A 19,905-nucleotide genomic window follows, 5' to 3' on the forward strand; every position below is an offset into this window, starting at 1 on the left:
GCTTGCTTCACTGATAGTGACAGCTCTTTGGACATCATATTAAGAGATGACCTCCCCAGATTCCAAATGAATATACCACACTTGAAATGCCATCTAGGCCTTTTATCTGCTCTTTGTAAATGAAATAAATGGAAAAAAAACAAGGGAATAACACAAACGTGGCCATGGAACAGCTGAGTAGCCAATTGTCCAATTACTTTTGGTCCCTTAAAAAGTGGAAGGCACATATAAAATGTGTTGTAATTCCTACACCGTTCACCTGATTTGGATGTAAATACCCTCAAATTAAAGCTCAAATTCTGCACTTAAAGCACATCTTGATTGTTTCATTTCAAATCCATTGTGGTGTTGTACAGAGCTGGAATACTGAAAATTGTGTCAATGTCCAAATATTTATGGACCTAACTGTATATAAGTGGCAGTTTTTTTCATAGTTTGGCCGGGGGTGCGACTTATACTCAGGAGTGACTTATGAGTGAAATGATGAACACATTAGCGTAAAATATCAAATAATATTATTTATGTCATTCACGTAAGAGACTAGACGTATAAGATTTCATGGGATTTAGCGATTAGGAGTGACAGATTGTTTGGTAAACGTATAGCATGTTCTATATGTTATAGTTATTTGAATGACTCTTACCATAATATGTTACGTTAACATACCAGTTGGTTATTTATGCCTCATATAACGTACACTTATTCAGCCTGTTGTTCACTATTCTTCATTTATTTTAAATTGCCTTTCAAATGTCTATTCTTGCTGTTGGCTTTTTCCTGAATGAACTCTCCTGAAGGAATCAATAAAGTAATATCTTTATCAAATAAATTTCCCCAAAAATTGCGACTTATACTCCAGTGCGACTTATGTTTTTTTCTTTCTTTATTATGCATTTTCGGCCGGTGCGACTTATACTCCGAAAAATACGGTATTTACACGACGAGTTAGGTGTGTCTTGACCTCCGCGGCAGAGGCTCCGCCGAACCCCAGAGACCGACTCACCGAACCCCTAGGGTTCGATCGAACCCAGGTTAAGAACCACTGTTCTAATACAACATGTTGCACGTTGGTAATGGGCCAAGCAGTGAAACAAGCTGAAAGAGGACATTTTTGTTGGGGCTTCGCCAGCAAGCATGACCAATGTAGTTTTTTTGACACATACTGGCTGATGAGGTTGCATCAGTACTTACTTTATCAGCCAGTTTTCTTGCATAGCAGAGCAGACCTTCTATTGAGCAGCCGCTTGGCCACATCACCAATGACCTTTTCCACTCCTCCGTCCATCCTGCTGTCTTCTCCTCCACCCTCTCTGTCCATGTGCAGACGTCTGCTTCCTCCCACCCTCTCCTCCCTGGCGTCATCCCACTGCTTCACCAGGATTCAATTAGTGGTCTTCTCCTTGTTAAGTGTTTACTTGAAAGGAAAATGTTGCACCAACAGCAGACCTGCCTTCCTCCTGGCCACTGAAATTGAAACCGTGTGTGTGTGTGTGTGTGTGTGTGTGTGTGTGTGTGTGTGTGTGTGTGTGTGTGTGTGTGTGTGTGTGTGTGTGTGTGTGTGTGTGTGTGTGTGTGTGTGTGTGTGTGTGTGTGTGTGTGTGTGTGTGTGTGTGTGTGTGTGTGTGTGTGTGTGTGTGTGTGTGTGTGTGTGTGTGTGTGTGTGTGTGTGTGTGTGTGTGTGTGTGTGTGTGTGTGTGTGTGTGTGTGTGTGTGTGTGTGTGTGTGTGTGTGTGTGTGTGTGTGTGTGTGTGTGTGTGTGTGTGTGTGTGTGTGTGTGTGTGTGTGTGTGTGTGTGTGTGTGTGTGTGTGTGTGTGTGTGTGTGTGTGTGTGTGTGTGTGTGTGTGTGTGTGTGTGTGTGTGTGTGTGTGTGTGTGTGTGTGTGTGTGTGTGTGTGTGTGTGTGTGTGTGTGTGTGTGTGTGTGTGTGTGTGTGAGACGTGTGTATACTTTTACTTGTACAGTGGAACCTCCTGAGGTCGAAAACAATCAATTCCAGTACACAATTTCTGCCATAGTGAATCCTGGAACTGGGTCAAACTGTCACCATCATAAAACCTTGATTAATGGTTTACAATGTTTTAAGTCACATTCTAGTGCTCGGTCACATTTATTTATAAAATGTGTACTCTTAAAACACTAATAGTAGAATAAGATGGTGGTCTTTTTGTTATATATATTTTTTGTTTTTGGAACTTTAAAGGCCTACTGAAATGCGATTTTCTTATTTAAACGGGGATAGCAGGTCCATTCTATGTGTCATACTTGATCATTTCGCGATATTGCCATATTTTTGCTGAAAGGATTTAGTAGAGAACATCGACGATAAAGTTCGCAACTTTTGGTTGTTGATAAAAAAGCCTTGCCTGTAGCGGAAGTAGCAGACGAGTAGCGTGACGTCACAGGTTGTGGAGCTCCTCACATCCGCACATTGTTTACAATCATGGCCACCAGCAGCGAGAGCGATTCGGACCGAGAAAGCGACGATTTCCCCATTAATTTGGGCGAGGATGAAAGATTGGTGGATGAGGAAAGTGAGAGTGAAGGACTAGAGGGCAGTGGGAGCCATTCAGATAGGGAAGATGCTGTGAGAGGCGGGTGGGACCTGATATTCCGCTGGGAATGACTAAAACAGTAAATAAACACAAGACATATATATACTCTATTAGCCACAACACAACCAGGCTTGTATTTAATATGCCACAAATTAATCCCGCATAACAAACACCTCCCCCTCTCCCGTCCATATAACCCGCCAATACACCTCAAACACCTGCACAACACACTCAATCCCACAGCCCAAAGTACCGTTCACCTCCCCAAAGTTCATACAGCACATATATTTCCCCAAAGTTGCGTACATGACATGCACATAGCGGCACGCACGTACGGGCAAGTGATCAAATGTTTGGAAGCCGCAGCTGCATGCGTACTCACGGCACGGCGTCTGCGCATCCAACTCAAAGTCCTCCTGGTAAGAGTCTCTGTTGTCCCAGTTCTCCACAGGCCAATGGTAAAGCTTGACTGTCATCTTCCGGGAATGTAAACAATGAAACACCGGCTGTGTTTGTGTTGCTGCAGTCGGCCGCTAATACACCGCTTCCCACCTACAGCTTTCTTCTTTGCTGTCTCCATTGTTCATTGAACAAATTGCAAAAGATTCACCAACACAGATGTCCAGAATACTGTGGAATTTTGCGATGAAAACAGACGACTTAATAGCTGGCCACCTTGCTGTCCCAAAATGTCCTCTACAATCCGTGACGTCACGTGCTGACGTCATCATACCAAGACGTTTTCAGCAGGATATTTTGCGCGGAATTTAAAATTGCACTTTAGTAAGCTAATCGGGCCGTATTGGCATGTGTTGCAATGTTAAGATTTCATCATTGATGTATAAACTATCAGACTGCGTGGTGGCTAGTAGTGGCTTTTAGTAGGCCTTTAAATAAATTGCGAACAGATCCTTTCAACTTAGTAGGTTAGGGAGTTCAGTTTAATTCCATTTTGTTTGAGAGGGAAATAGCATGTTGACTAACATTGCTCCATATTTTGCATTGAAATGTAAACACATTGGATTCTAGCCAAAGTCTAATAGTAATTAGGGATTTGCTGCTGATTTCGATACCGATCATCCACAAGTGAGATTGTCCGACACGGTTTCATGTAGTACCTGTAGATTTTTCAATGTATTTACGGTGATTGCTATTACTGGTTTAACAATATCAGCACAATATTTAAACTGTTTTTTTAAATTATATTTTATTACATAAAATTGTTAAGCAATATAGTACACAATAACTAAAACAAAATGTATGCATTTAAATCCTTTTTGCCCTCAAAGTGCTCCTGTGTCGAAGGAACTATTTCCGGAATTTGTAAACCTTGACAAAAACAACAACAAAAAACATGTTAAGTAAATAAAAGCATCGACCTAATCACTCAAGTATTGATCTTATACTGATAGTTACCCTAAGTGTCCACACCACCAATTTATAGATGGATCCGCCTTCCTTACGTGTTGTGCGACATTGCTGACACAACAGTGGAAAGGGAACTGTTTCTGAATTTTGTTTATCATTCACAATCCTTTGAGGCTTTATGGGCGCAGTAGAGGACTCCCATTAGCGTCATTGTCAGCTACCTTGTACTTACTTATACATTACGTATATTACAAATTAGAATGCATAAAAAAGCCTTGTCTCACATTGGGATTGTGAATGATGAGCAACATTCCAGAAACAAAATGCAATTTTTCTCTCTCTAATTGTTATTGCTTGTATTCCGTCACGCGACTTCTTCCCGGAAGTGAAACCCTGTGGCGGTCGATCAAGCCAAGATGGCCGTTGTGCAGCAAGCAGCGCGCAAACTACTTTATCAAAAAAAAGATTTGTCGAGTGATATCAAGGATTATACGTCAGAAGTATCATATTATTGTGCTCCAGACATCATTCTACACAACAAAGCAGATGAAAACTTGTAAAATCATGGAGGTCTACAACTTCTTTGTGTGTCTGTGTCAAGGACATTGGTATCAAGACTCTCCATGATAAATATGTTATCATTTTTGCTCGGGTAAAGTTGTATTCCAGGATTTAACTTTGAATCTACTGATGTTTGTTGCTGTTGTAGCATTCGCCGTTTACGGGTAGCGTGTTTTTCCTGGCTTTATCAAAATATAGCTATAGATGTCAACATTGTGTAAGTGCTGATTCATTTATGATTGTTTATCAAAATATAACTAAAGATGTCAACATTGTGTATGTGCTGAAAGATTCATTTATGATTGTTCATCAAAATATAACTATAGATGTCAACATTGTGTATGTGCTGAAAGATTCATTTATGATTGTTCATCAAAATATAATTATAGATGTCAACATTGTGTATGTGCTGATTCATTTATGATTGTTTATCAAAATATAACTAAAGATGTCAACATTGTGTATGCCCTGAAAGATTCATTTATGATTGTTTATCAAAATATAATTATAGATGTCAACATTGTGTATGTGCTGAAAGATAAATTTATGATTAATTATCAAAATATAACTATAGATGTCAACATTGTGTACGTGCTGAAAGATTCATTTATGATTGTTGTCTTTATCAAAATATAACTATAGTTGTCAACATTGTGAATGCGCTGAAAGATTAATTTATGATTATCAAAATATAACTATAGATGTCAACATTGTGTATGTGCTGAAAGATTCATTTATGATTGTTTATCAAAATATAACTATAGATGTCAACATTGTATATGCGCTGAAAGATTCATTTATGATTGTTTATCAAAATATAACTATAGATGTCAACATTGTGTATGTGCTGAAAGATACATTTATGATTAATTATCAAAATATAACTATAGATGTCAACATTGTGTATGTGCTGAAAGATTCATTTATGATTGTTTATCAAAATATAACTATAGATGTCAACATTTTATATGCGCTGAAAGATTCATTTATGACTGTTTATCAAAATATAACTATAGATGTCAACATTGTGTATGTGCTGAAAGATAAATGTATGATTAATTATCAAAATATAACTATAGATGTCAACATTGTGTATGTGCTGAAAGATTCATTTATGATTGTTTATCAAAATATAACTATAGATGTCAACATTGTGTATGTGCTGAAAGATAAATTTATGATCGTTTATCAAAATATAACTATAGATGTCAACATTGTGTACGTACTGAAAGATTCATTTATGATTGTTGTCTTTATCAAAATATAACTATAGTTGTCAACATTGTGAATGCGCTGAAAGATTAATTTATGATTGTTTATCAAAATATAACTATAGATGTCAACATTGTATATGCGCTGAAAGATTCATTTATGATTGTTTATCAAAATATAACTATAGATGTCAAAATTGTGTATGCGCTGAAAGATTCATTTATGATTGTTTATCAAAATATAATTATAGATATCAATATTGTGTTCGTGCTGAAAGATTCATTTATGATTGTTTATCAAAATATAGCTATAGATGTCAACATTGTGTATGTGCTGAAAGATTAATTTATGGTTGTTTATCAAAATATAACTATAGTTGTCAACATTGTGTATGCGCTGAAAGATTCATTTATGATTGTTTATCAAAATATAACTATAGATGTCAACATTGTGTATGTGCTGAAAGATTCATTTATGATTGTTTATCAAACTATAACTATAGATGTCAACATTGTGTACGTGCTGAAAGATTCATTTATGGTTGTTGCCTTTGGTAAAAAACTTAACTCTTTTAGGTTTTGCTCACATTTTTCTTTTATTTAGACTTCGCCAAGTTGGTGCTTTTCGAAACACTTGTAGCAATCATGTGTTTAAGAAATATTAATAATATCAAAATAATACTTAAATGTGGAATAATAAATGTTAAAAGTATATCAAACAAACCTTTAACAAAGTGATCATTGCAAATGAATGCATTCTTTGACTGTGGTAGCTGCATTCTTTTGTCGTCGTCGTCGTTTCGTAAAATCTTGCACTCTCAAGGAACACATGCTTTTTCGTAGAAATAGGCCGATACTGATTAGTGACCGATCGTCACATCCCTAAAACTGATTCATTCAGATGTTGCTCAGGTTTAGTTTTTTGAGTAAAATGACGGTAAGTTGACCACTGTAGAACGATGACCTTTAAAATATGTGTTGTTAGAAAGCCTTATTACAATCAGGAGTACACATGGAGAGATAGACGGGTATGAGTCAACAGGTAGTGACATGGATGAGTGATGCTCAGGGGAGGGTGTGGCTCACACTCACACACTTCCTCTTAAAGACTTGCAGATTTTAGTGGCCTTTGAAGTAGTTGTGCAGCATCTACTCACTGTTCAGTGTAGAAGTGTCAGTTGGCCGTTTCTACAACTGATGTCCCTAGTATGTAGCTGAGTACTTGCAGCTGGTTTTATAGCTGGCTAGCATTATCAACCCATTGTGGCTGTTCTTGGGAGTGTAAAGAATCACATAGCAGACTTGTGACTAGTCCAGGGTGTAGTTCACCATTTCTCCTAATTTAGCTGGTAGACTGTAGACTCCAGCCCTGTGTAAAGAATTGAATGCAGGCATGGTTAAATATTAGTCCGGTATTGAAATGCTAAGTAAATACTTGAGTATTAAATTACTTTCTCGCTAAGGGCAGTGCAGTTAATAAATGATTCATGTGTTACTGTCGAGCCTTCACACATATAACAATTGGAACTGCAGTTGCGAGCCTCTTGTTTCAGTCAAGATTCAATCAATTGTACAACCAAATACTCAAATTCTGATTCTGTGAAAATAATGTATAGTTTGTGGTTCATAATCATCATGGCTGAACAAACAACTAAATCATCAGAAGCCACAAAGTGGAGCAAATTGCATCCTCCGTCAGGACCATGTGACTTTGACTTGAAAAACCAGGACTCGTCCGCAGAGACGCGGTGCCATCAGGATTGAGACTTTCCTAATCATCAGTTCAACCTGATTTTCCACTCTGACCTTGATTTGTATGATCGAATCAAAGCTGTGGCGACCGTTGGTTTGTTGCAACTCATTTGTATACGGGACGTACCTTACACAGCAGCATAGATACAAATGAAATGTAGGACGTGCGAGTGAAAATATGGTGAGAATATTTACTATGAACTTGAACAAGCTGATTAATTGCAGATTTACACAGTGGTCTGCTCATGATTCATACTTGACCCAGTAGGTTCTCTTGAAACTCATTCATTATTTAGAGTCTTACTATTTCTTTTATGAAATGTGTTGGTTATCAATAAAAACCTGCGAGGGGTGATCACATTAGTTATTTTATAACTGGGAGAGGTTTGTGTGCTTACAATCGTACAAAAGTGTACCTAACTCTGGGTGTAGCCATGCTCAAGCACAATATGATGTACACCTTAATTAACTCCAGTAGTGCTGGGTTTGATAATGGCTGGTGATATTAATTATATACATTTGGCTGACAATAAAGCTTTTAAAACTATTGTTATTTCGTGGTAATGTATGTTTGTGACAAATTTGACAGAATAGTGGAGTAATGCCGTAGTGCTAGGGGTGTAACGGTACGTGTATTTGTATTGAACTGTTTTGGTACGGGGGTTTTGGTTCGGTTCGGAGGTGTACCGAACGAGTTTCCACACAGACATATTAAGTAGCGTAACGCACGTTGTGTAAACAATGCACACCGAGGCACAACACACGGCATGCTAGCAGCGGCCGGGCGAGGACAACATGTAAAAGCCAGAGCTGGAAGACCCTCCTGCCTCGTTAAGATCTCCCGTTTGGGAACACTTTGGCTGCGTGATACAACAATGGAGGACGGAGGTTTGCCGACATTTTTCATCAGCTGCTTCTGACAACACGTCAAACATCCTAACCCATTTGAAGCGTCACCACCGCATTCAAGCAGCGTCTCCTCGGCGAGTCAGGCAGGGCTAAAGCAATAATAGCAGCAGATTTATGACCATATTGCATTAGAAACTAGATTTTGAGCCACTTCTATGGTGGAAGAACAATGAGCCCATATATCCTCTTACTGACAAGTTAGCTAGGCTGGGGAGTTAATCTGAGGCTGAGTTGACTTAAAACTATTTAATGTTGCACTTTTTATATGTAGAAGAAAAGGCTGAATAAACATAAAGCACCTTCCATAAAATGTAAATGAACTTAAGTAGCATTTAGGCTCCTACACCAGTGGTGTAGGAGCCTAGATTGTAGATTTAGAGTTTTTGCAGTGTTGAAACTAAAATGAAGACACTAGTAAATTGTGAAGTTTAAAAGTTTTTATTTGATACTGTCAGGCGCCATGGTATTATTGTGAAGACTTAGAAACCGAAATACCGCGGTATGTACAATACACCAAAACACCAGTGTGGGTGAAGTGTCTTCTCACAACCACAGTGACTGGGATGGCAAAAGCTTGATTCGTACTAGGAACTCAAGTTTCTGGACTGCCGCTCTACCACACCTGGTAGAATATCCCAGATAATTGCAATCTACAGGAATGAAGTATAACAGTAGAATTTAGGACTTTTTGATTTTATAACTATACTTTTACCAAGGATTGGTAAAGGTTTTACACAATAACTTTTGACATCGTACCATCCAGACTGTTGGTGGCATATCAAGGATTTTCAGTATCTTTGCATGGATATTTGGGAATAGTGCATAATGCAAACTGGTGACAGTCCAAGACTGCAGTCTCATCACATGTCTGTAAATGGATGTTACATTCCTGCCGTTTGCCGCAAACCCTAGTAGAATGTGAAAGTTAGGTGAGAAGTAGCGAGGAACCTGAGGCAAATAAATCTCATTCTTCAGTAATCGAAGCTGGAGGCGAGTCTGTATCATTTAAAGTCAAGCTTTGCTGTGCGATAATGGTACAGTAATAATTCTTGTGATCAACTTTGAATTTTGCTCAGCATTAGCATCAGCTGATAGCTGGTAGCCTTTTTCTAAACTACAGTACGTGCCAAAAGTTTGGACACACCTTCTCATTCAATGAGTTTTCTGAAGGCATCAAATCTGACACCTGTGAAGTGAAAAACATTTCGGCTGACAACTTGTTGAAGTTCATCGAGAGAATGCCAAGAGTGTGCAAAGCAGTAATCAGAGCAAAGGGTGGCTATTTTGAAGAAACTAGAATATAAAACCTGTTTTCAGTTATTTCACCTTTTTTGTTAAGTACATAACTCAAAGTTCAATCAATCAAAGTTTATTTATAAAGCCCTAAATCACAAGTGTCTCAAAGGGCTGCACAAGCCACAACTCCTCATGTGTTCATTCGTAATTTCGATGCCTTCAGTGACAATCTACAATGTAAATAGTCATGAAAATAAAGAAAATGCATTGAATGAGAAGGTGTGTCCAAACTTTTAGCCTGTACTGTATTTCATACTTAAAAACTCTGTACCGGTACTTATCTTGGAAATTTCTCAACCTTTATGATATCATTTTTAAGGGCTTTGGATGCCTCCATACTCCAAGCAAAGTTGTTAGAACTAAGTCCTCCAACAAACTCAAATTTCCGGATCTGAATAGGTAGCCAAGCGTTTTTAGCATTGACCAAAACCTGCATCCTTTTTATGAGCACGCCTGGCTAGCCAAAGAGCAAGGTGCCGCATTTAGCGTTTTGTTCAGTGATAAAGATTAAGTCTGTATTATCTTCTCGCAGACTGACCCGCGGCAGGCCCGCTAGTCAGATGAGGCAACCCGGTCTGAGAGTAGACTTATCCAAGACCTGGTCTCTGAGCTCTGGCCAAACAGCCGCCGGTATTGGAGCCTGCAGTGCAAAGCAGCCTTGGATTACATCATCAATCAACCGCTGTGAGACAAACTGGGTTTCAGACTGTGAAGGGAGCGTTACGTACGAGAACAACTTCCAGCGCTCTGGACCATTACGGTCTCTCTTCCTGCTTTCTTTTTCTATATCGTGAAAGCACTTCAATAGCATTTTTGCAAAGGGATTATTGTTGCTTTTGGAAGATGCACGGAATAATATTAAACGCTCTGACTTAACTGTTCATCAAAATCATGTGTTGATGAAAGTTTTAGGCTACATTACAACCCCCCACCCCATTTATTCGATTAATCCTCTCTGGCTGCAGCTCTAATACCCTGAAGCATAATTCTTCTCACGCTCAGCCTCTCCACATGCAATTGGGACGCTTGTAAAACATTTTTTTTCATCATCAACCATGTCATATGCTCTTTTTTTCCCTGATGGCATTATAACATCAGATCAACATCGATGTAATCTGGAGGACTTCAATTAAAATTCTTACAACATTACTGTGATGACCAAAATCTCAGTTGTGCAAATGATATGTAATATCTGCACTAAAACAGCGGAACATGTAAATGTATAGTTGCCGATTAGAATCTGTCTGATTTCTGAATGTAAACACCGCTGATGTTTGTGTTTCTGCAGGCCAGTTATCCCACGTGGGAGGACTTTGTCTCCAAAGGAGTCAAACTTCAGTCGCAGCTCAGGTAAGGCGATTGGGCACACACACATTCCAACTCCAAATCACAATGGGGTGACAGACAATGTAGAGCAAATTAAAAGCATATTGCTGTAGAAGAACTTAACGCTGATTGGGGCAACTTGCAGCTTGCAAAATGTCTAAATGACAATTTTTGATCAACTTTTTCCTTAACAAGCTGGTCCTCGTCCTAGCGTGGGTCTTAGTAAGCATGCAAGTGGACTCTAATGAGGCAACCCCTGCTGCGCTAACGCACCAAAACTATGTTACCAAATGCAAAAGACAACAGAAAGAAGAGTGAAAATCCCCAGAAAACAAGAGTTCAACATCAGTCCAGGAGCATTAATACAGTTGTTAAAGGGGAACAGTACTTTTTTTTGGAATTTTGCCTATCATTCACAGTCATTATGAAATACATATCTATATATATATATATGTGTATATGTACTTATGTATGAATATATGTATGTGTATATACACTTTCGTATGTGTGTTTGTGTGTATGTATATATATATATATATATATATATATATATATATACACACACACACACACACACACACACACACACAATGAATGTGTATACATACAGTCGTGGTCAAAAGTTGTAAAGAACATCATTGTCATGGCTGTCTTGAGTTTCCAATCATTTCTACAACTCTTGTTTTTTTGTGATGTAGTGATTGGAGCACATACTTGTTGCTCACAAAAAACATTCATGAAGTTTGCTTCTTTTATGAATTTATTATGGCTCTACTGAAAATGTGAGGGTCAAAAGTATACATACAGCAATGTTAATATTTGCTTGCATGTCCCTTGGCAAGTTTACCTGCAATAAGGCGCTTTTGGTAGCCATCCACAAGCTTCTGCTTGACCACTCTTGACAAAATTGATGCAGTTCAGCCAAATTTGTTGGTTTTCTGACATTGACTTGTTTCTTCAGCATTGTCCACACGTTTAAGTCAGGACTTTGAGAAGGCCATTCTAAAACCTTCATTCTAACCTGATTTAGCCATTCCTTTACCACTTTTGAGGTGTGTTTGGGGTCATTGTCCTGTTGGAACACCCAACTGCGCCCAAGACCCAACCTCCGGGCTGATGATTTTAGCTTGTCCTGAACAATTTGGAGCTAATCCTCCTTTTTCATTGTCCCATTTAAAGCAGCAGTTCCACTGGCAGGAAAACAGGCCCAGAGCATAATACTACCACCACCATGCTTGACGGTAGGCATGGTGTTCCTGGGATTAAAAGCCTCACTTTTTCTCCTCCAAACATATTGCTGGGTATTGTGGCAAAACAGCTCCATTTTTGTTTCATCTGACATCACATGGACAAAGATAAGACCTTCTGGAGGAAAGTTCCATGGTCAGATTGTCCTGAAGAATTTGGAGGTAATCACAATGTATATGTGTGTGTGTATATATATATATATATATATATATATATATATATATATATATATATATATATATATACTTTCCCCAAATGAGCGGTTTGGAATTTGCACAACTTGTGTTGTCACTGTTTCGGAAAAACGTCACCGGATTATGCATATAAGGTGTATGTAATGTACCCAGAGTGCCTTGCGCGCCATTGTAGTCCGCGCTGCAGTCAATAAGCCGTGTTGTGGGGCAGACTGGGTCGTGCATGCACATGCATCCTCCGCTGTTGCCATTTCCAGTATTGCGATCACAATACTAAGCAAGAAATCAAAATTGCAAAAATCAAGTTTTTTTTGCAGAACAAAACATAGTTATTGACAGATGTTCTTCAAATATCAACAATGCAGAATCTGTTTTTTTTTTGGACTTCATTGCTCGGACCACAAGGTCAGATGTCAACGGGCTTAGTCGCAATACTAAATGTTGAACGAGCAGAAGCCTCTCCTCCCTTCAATTATGAAACGTTGACAGATTGTTGGCCCTTTTAGAGAGAAGTAAAACAAACATTTGTTTTACAATGGAATAGCTTTAAATATTCATTGAAATAACCCATCCCAAACTGGTTAGATCGCTATAGTCCAACCGCTACAGTAAAATAATCATACAAAACTCTTGGTGTCCTTGTTGCAACGACATAAAAACTGACTACACACACTTGGTGTCATTTGATCTACTTGGCTTAGTTTACAAGACTAATGGGCGTGCATTTGTGTACGCTCACACACACACACACACACACACACACACACACACACACACACACACACACACACACACACATATACACAGACAACAAAGTCAGACAATAGCTCCATTGATGATGATAATGATGTGGCTTCAGAGGGTTTCCAGTTGCACTGCTGAGCTGGCCTTTGAGGGCCACCGGTCTCTCATGTGGCGTTTACCAGTCAGGTGTCCAATAACTGCTTCAGAGGCAGACATAGTTGAGTTTGGGGGTGGGGAAGTTGGATTGTTGGCGGGCTGTGTGTTTATGTCTCGTGCGACTTTCTGTGATTGTCCTGCCGCTGTGTTACAGTCGCTCGCGTGTACTTTTTCCTTGTTACAGAAGCATGTTTGCAAATGTAATGCGGTATGGTATGCTCTTTATAGTCATTGCACAAGTACAAGGACATTTCATTTGCACCAAAAGCAGACAAACATTGTACAGAAGACAGAACAGGAACGGTGATGGGTTGCCACTTACTGCGCCCCGTAAAAGGTGGGAAAAAGGTAGATGCTGGGGAAGGATGAGTATAAAAAATTCGAACTGAGACTGGACTCCTGAGGGGGCACAGACTGGGGCCGAGGAAAGTTTATCTTTCCATGTGTTGGTAGGAAGGAGTTTTTGTCTTCGCTGCACCGTTCTTGAGGGGAATCTTGAAGCGACGACTTTGCCAAGTTGCAGCCAGGGAAAACAATCAAAACTAGAATGGTTGTGTTTGAGAGCGAGAACAATTTTTACACTTTTTGACTCTTAATTGTCTTCATTCTGGTCCTCAAATTCATCCTGCAGGGCAGACGGTCCAATGTTGTCCAAAATCACAAAAGTGAGCAGCCACAGTTCTGCCCGCATCCTCCAATCATTTGTGGCAGCTTTGGGGTAACTGGAATGGCTGCCAGCATCTTCCAATACGTCTATGCTGGGCAACGCTTACTCCAATCCGCAGATGTCCTGTTATCATGATTCTAAATGGGTAGATATCTTCAACATCCTTGACCGAGAGGGGCGCCAGGCACGCGCCACTCCGCTTCTCCCTAAAGTCCGTAGTGTGACCAGCATCAACCGTTCCGACAGGACAGACAGGTTCCCTTGAACCCGAGATCTTGTCAGCTATTGTTGAGATGCAAGTTGATCAATTCCATTGTTTAGATTTGGAGAGCAGTGCAAAAAGAGGCAACAAGAAAGTTAAGGCAAGACAAAACAAAGAAGCAAGCAGGGCTGACACGGAGAGGGGAGGGAGTGTGACCGTCTTTGCCAAGAGCCAAGAGAGTATGCTATTATTAGTTTTGAGCTTGCTTAACATGCTACATGAAGGAGCAGAGCATTTATACTTGAAAAGGAGTAGGACGAAGCAGAGCTTATTCAATCCATGCATCATCGGTTCACTTTTTATGTTCAAGTGTCAGCATGCTCTACTAGGGAGAAAAAAGAATAGGGATGGTAATAATCGGCCATGTCTAAACCTCATTAGGTTTCCTCTCTCTCTGCGGTGCGATTCAAATTAAACTGTATAAAAATGTGTTTTTAAAATGTAAAAAAAAAAGGCATAAGATGCATAGGTTTAAATAAATAAATATACACTGATATAAATCAATCAATCAATCAATGTTTACTTATATAGCCCTAAATCACAAGTGTCTCAAAGGGCTGCACAAGCCACAACCACATCCTCGGCTCAGATCCCACATCAGGGCAGGAAAAAACTCAACCCAATGAGAAACCTTAGAGGGGACCACAGATGTGGGGACTTCTTGATGAGGGAGCTGATGGTCGCCTCCCACTTGAGGTCTTGGGTGATGGTGGTGCCCAAAAAACGGAAGGAGTCCACAATGGAGACAGGGGTGGGAGAGTCAATCAGGGTGAGGGAGGATGGTGGGGCTGTGACCTTCCTGAAGTCCATGATCATCTCCACTGTTTTCTGGGCGTTCAGCTCCAGGTTGTTGTGGCTGCACCATGGACTAGCACTTAGCCTAGCTAGGATGCCCCTACGCTAGCCCCGCCTCTGCTACCTCTCACACCCTTCCCTGGGGTTGCACTGGCTGAGGTGGGCCGCTAGAGGATTCTGTTGTTCCCTGGCGTCCTCGCATGGTAACATTTATAAAGAGCTGCTGACAATGTCGCTGAACAGAAACTTCTGAGACTACCCCTCTATTTGCGGACATTTCAGTTTACAAATTGCGCCAAATATGGCCCTTTTTGAAAACCATGTCTCTGTGTACGAATGCTTCATTTTGTGCTTGCTCATATTAAAGAGATTGAGGCAGCCGGCTCCGTACCGCAGCAGATTTGTAATTGTGATGGGAATGGACTTTTCTGGATAAAGATGCCAAAGTAGACTTATTTCACTAGCTCTTGTTCAGCGGCGTCTCTGTCTGCTCCTTTCTCTCCTTTGCCAATGTTAATGTAATGTCAGTGGATTTTACTTTTTAAAACGTTTATTGTTGTAGCAATATGGTTGTTAAAGGTAAGGATTTTCGTGATTACTGACCATTCGTAGGGGCACCAAAGGGACCCGTGTGTGTGCACCTGTTGGCGGCGCAGCGCATGCAGCACAGTTCAGCTTGTGCTATTTGTTGGTTTGGCTTGTTAATAAAGAGAAAGTAGCACTTAATATTGTGTTCAAAGTGTGCAAAAATGAACTAAAATAGTGACTTTTGTTGAGACTGGTACCCATTATTCGTATAGACATTGTTTCTTAGGAAGAACTATGCTTCACTATACAAACTTTAGGTTATATGCAAAGGCAGACTGTCCATCTTTGTCAGTTCGCAGGTTTTCTCAATAGATGTTTTTTTATATATAAATCATTTCTTGGTCTGGCTCCCCCTTATTTGTGTTTTTCTATGTGGAGATTCCACTCGCTACAGCTTAAGGTCGCAGAACATATTTCGCACATTTGTTCCTAGAGCAAACCTTGGAAGAAAAGCTTTGAGATATGCTGCTCCATGGTCACGGAATAACTTACAGAAGGTTACTACCTGAGCTGATCTTTTTGGGGGAATTTCAGGCCATTTTAAAGGATCGAGAAACTGTTTCTATTGGGCATTGTACTTGTTTTTAAGTTGTTTTTACGGAAACATTTTATACATTGTTTTGACCTATCACATGTTTTATGTTAACATACATGTCAGTCATTTATTTGTATTGATTGCTGCTGTTTTTGTTGTTCTTATACAGTACAGGCCAAACGTTTGGACACACCTTCTCATTTCAATGTGTTTTATTAATTTTCATGACTATTTACATTGTAGATTGTCACTGAAGGCGTCAAATCTACGACACCTGTGAAGTGAAAACCCTTTCAGGTGACTACCTCTTGAAGCTCATGGAGAGAATGCCAAGAGTGTGCAAAGCCGTAATCAGAGCAAAGGGTGGCTATTTTGAAGAAACTAGAATATAAAACATGTTTTCAGTTATTTCACCTTTTTTTGTTGAGTACATAACTCCACATGTGTTCATTCATAGTTTTGATGTGACAATCTACAATGTAAATAGTCATGAAAATAAAGAAAACACATTGAATGAGGAGAAGGTGTGTCCAAACTTTTGGCCTGTACTCTATATATATCTGTAACTTTGTGTTGCTGCCCTCTTGGCCAGGTCACTCTTGGAAAAGAGACTTTAATCTCAATGAGTTTTTCACCTGGTTAAATAAAGGATATTGTATGACTGATCCTACTTATCTCTAATACTAATACCTAATACTTAAATATAGGGCTAAATTGGTTTCACATCCCTGTTCTGATCCCTGCGTGCTAAGAAGCAGCTTTACGATGCCATGTACCGTACAAAGTTGTAATGACAAGCTGCATTCATAGAAAGTGTTCATGAACGAAGGCGTTACAGTTGGCACCAAATCTGATTGTCCAAATCTATTAATGGTGGGCCGCCTCAAATAAATGAAAGCGTGTAAAAAAACTGCGAAGGAAAAGACAATTAGTGGCAAGGAGGAAGTGTTGGCCGTCATGCAAACGACAGTGCAGCTTGAGTCTTTGAGTAAAATGCCAGCATTTGTTTGTGACTGGGCTGCAACTAACCATTATTTTGATAGTCCATTTGTCAACGATTATATGGTAAATGAGTCATACTTGTATAGCGCTTTTCTACCTTCAAGGTGCTCAAAGCGCTTTGACACAACGTCCACATTCACACACTGAAGACGGGAGCTGCCATGCAAAGCCCTAACCACCATCAGGAGCAAGGGTGAAGTGTCTTGCCCAAGGACACAACGGGCGTGACTAGAATGGCGGAAGCCGGGGATCGGACCCGGAACTCTCAGGTTGTTGGCATGGCCGCTCTATCAACCGTGCCACGCCGTCCCCATCTTAACGATTAGTTGACTAATCGGAGAATAAAGCAATACACATATTTAATTTTTCCATGGATGTCTAAATGCAGCTCAAGTTATTTTAGGTGTGTGCTTAGGAACAACAGAGATGACTAATACATTCATAAATATGTATTTATACTGTAACTGCTGCTTATTTAGCTGTTACAAAAATTAGAATGACTAATAAAATGTTGTCCTTTTAAGAAAGGAAAGGCAAAGTGCTAAAAAAAACCCAATTAACCTTGTTTAAGTATTTTAAAAAAACAGTTAAAATAGCAGCAATAAAAACAAACAACAATCTAATTTCCTCAAAAAGAAAAGAAGCATTTAGTTATGTTTAAACAGCTGCACACTGATATATTGACTATTGATTAACTATTGGCCGTTTTAGCACTCTAATAGACTCAACGTGTAGAATTCTATCTTTGATTCATTCTTAAAATGTTGGCTATTTAGTAGATTGTATGTTTAATCTTATGATACCTCCGCTGTGTGTGTGTGTGTGTGTGTGTGTGTGTGTGTGTGTGTGTGTGTGTGTGTGTGTGTGTGTGTGTGTGTGTGTGTGTGTGTGTGTGTGTGTGTGTGTGTGTGTGTGTGTGTGTGTGTGTGTGTGTGTGTGTGTGTGTGTGTGTGTGTGTGTGTGTGTGTGTGTGTGTGTGTGTGTGTGTGTGTGTGTGTGTGCTTTTTATCAAACAAATTGTTCTTAAGATAAATTGCATTTGCTTTTTCAATGTGTATTTTACCTGTGTTTTAAATGTTATGTTTTAGTCAGTCCTTTGCCTCTATTTATTTTATTTCTTTGTGGTGTACATCCCTTTGTTCTTCAACTGTGGTTGTTTTTAAAGGGCTTTATAAATAAAGTTGGTATGGTATAATATGACCCCTTTATGTATGAAAATAGACCCGAATAGACCCGCTCATCGGCAGTGCGCCTTTTAGTCCGGTGCGCTCTATGGTCCGGAAAATACGGTAGTTGCCGGTGACAAATGTTATTGTCGACTAATCGTTGCAGCCCTAATCTGTGATACAGCCTGTTACCTAAAATACAACAAATCATCTTTTACAAATCAGACCAAAGTTTCTGAGAATTAAACTTTGTGATTTTAACATGTGTTTTTTCTGTCTTTGGTTCAGGACGACAATCCTGGTGACCGGAGCCTTCCTGGATGCCTTTCAGAAGGTGGCCGACATGGCGATGGGAGCCAGAGGTAAAGACAACCGCACCTCTCTGCACGTGTGTGATTGTTTCATGCCAACACCACGTCCTTACTGTCATCTTCAATAGTTGCAACGTTTGGCCTCCTCGGTGGTGTTCTTTTCTGTATTGACCCTTTGTGAGGGCATCTGAGATCCAGTTCTGGATGAAGAAGTCTTGCAGAAAAGCTCTTATCATTGTCCTGTGCGTATCAATGTACAGTCTCTCTGGGAATGTAAGACTGTTGCTATGATTATGTGTGCTAATCATTGTATGACAGAGCAGGGAATCATGGCCGCTCCTTTTCTTGGTAGCAGCAGACGTGCTCTATCATGCCTGAATGTTCACGCTTGTCATAGAGGGAGAAGCACTTGATTGACAGACAGGAAATTATCTCCCCCCCCAAATGTGACCAGTTGTCCTTGGGCTCCATTTTATTTGTTGTAATTCTGCCAAGAAGGTCAGTGGCGGCGTTAGCATCTTCTAGCTGTGAGGGATAGATAATAGGGATTAGAATGTAGGGCTGGGCGGCTAAAACCATATCAATATATATCGCAATAGACATGTAATCATATCAACATTAAATGTTTGATAAATACAGCCATGGTCAAAAGTGTACATAGACTTGTAAAGAACATCATGTCTTGACTTTACAATCATTTCTACAACTCTTATTGTTTTTGTGATGTAGTGATTGGAGCACATACTTGTTGGTCACAAAAAACATTCATGAAGTTTGCTTCTTTTATGAATTTATTATGGCTCTACTGAAAATGTGAGGGTCAAAAGTATACATACAGCAATGTTAATATTTGCTTACATGTCCCTTGACAAGTTGACCTGCAATAAGGCGCTTTTGGTAGCCATCCACAAGCTTCTGCTTGACCACTTGACCACTAAATTGCTGCAGTTCAGCTAAATGTGTTGCTTTTCTGACATGGACTTGTTTCTTCAGCATTGTCCACACCTTTTAGTCATGACTTTGGGAAGGCCATTCTAAAACCTTCATTCTAGCCTGATTTAGCCATTCCTTTACCACTTTTGAGGTGTGTTGAGGTCATTGTCCTGTTGGAACACCCAACTGCGCCCAAGACCCAACCTCCGGGCTGATGATTTTAGCTTGTCCTGAACAATTTGGAGCTAATCCTCCTTTTTCATTGTCCCATTTACTCTCTGAGCAAAACAGGCCCAGAGCATAATACCACCACCACCATGCTTGACGGT

General features: G+C 39.8%; 1 protein-coding gene across 2 annotated transcripts in view; it reads left to right on the top strand.

The window, feature by feature from the left end:
• The window catches only part of mtss1 (MTSS I-BAR domain containing 1), a 76,131-nt gene that overhangs the window by 8,470 nt on the left and 47,756 nt on the right, over positions 1 to 19,905 (top strand). For both annotated transcript variants that reach the window (XM_061977602.1, XM_061977603.1), the window contains exons 2-3: positions 10,938 to 10,999; positions 18,621 to 18,694. In XM_061977602.1, coding sequence (XP_061833586.1) covers positions 10,938 to 10,999; positions 18,621 to 18,694 — 136 coding nt within the window. The remainder of the gene's footprint in view (positions 1 to 10,937; positions 11,000 to 18,620; positions 18,695 to 19,905) is intronic.

The sequence above is a fragment of the Nerophis lumbriciformis genome, linkage group LG18 (assembly GCF_033978685.3).
Source record: "Nerophis lumbriciformis linkage group LG18, RoL_Nlum_v2.1, whole genome shotgun sequence".
In the NCBI taxonomy this organism is placed as follows: Eukaryota; Metazoa; Chordata; class Actinopteri; order Syngnathiformes; family Syngnathidae; genus Nerophis; species Nerophis lumbriciformis.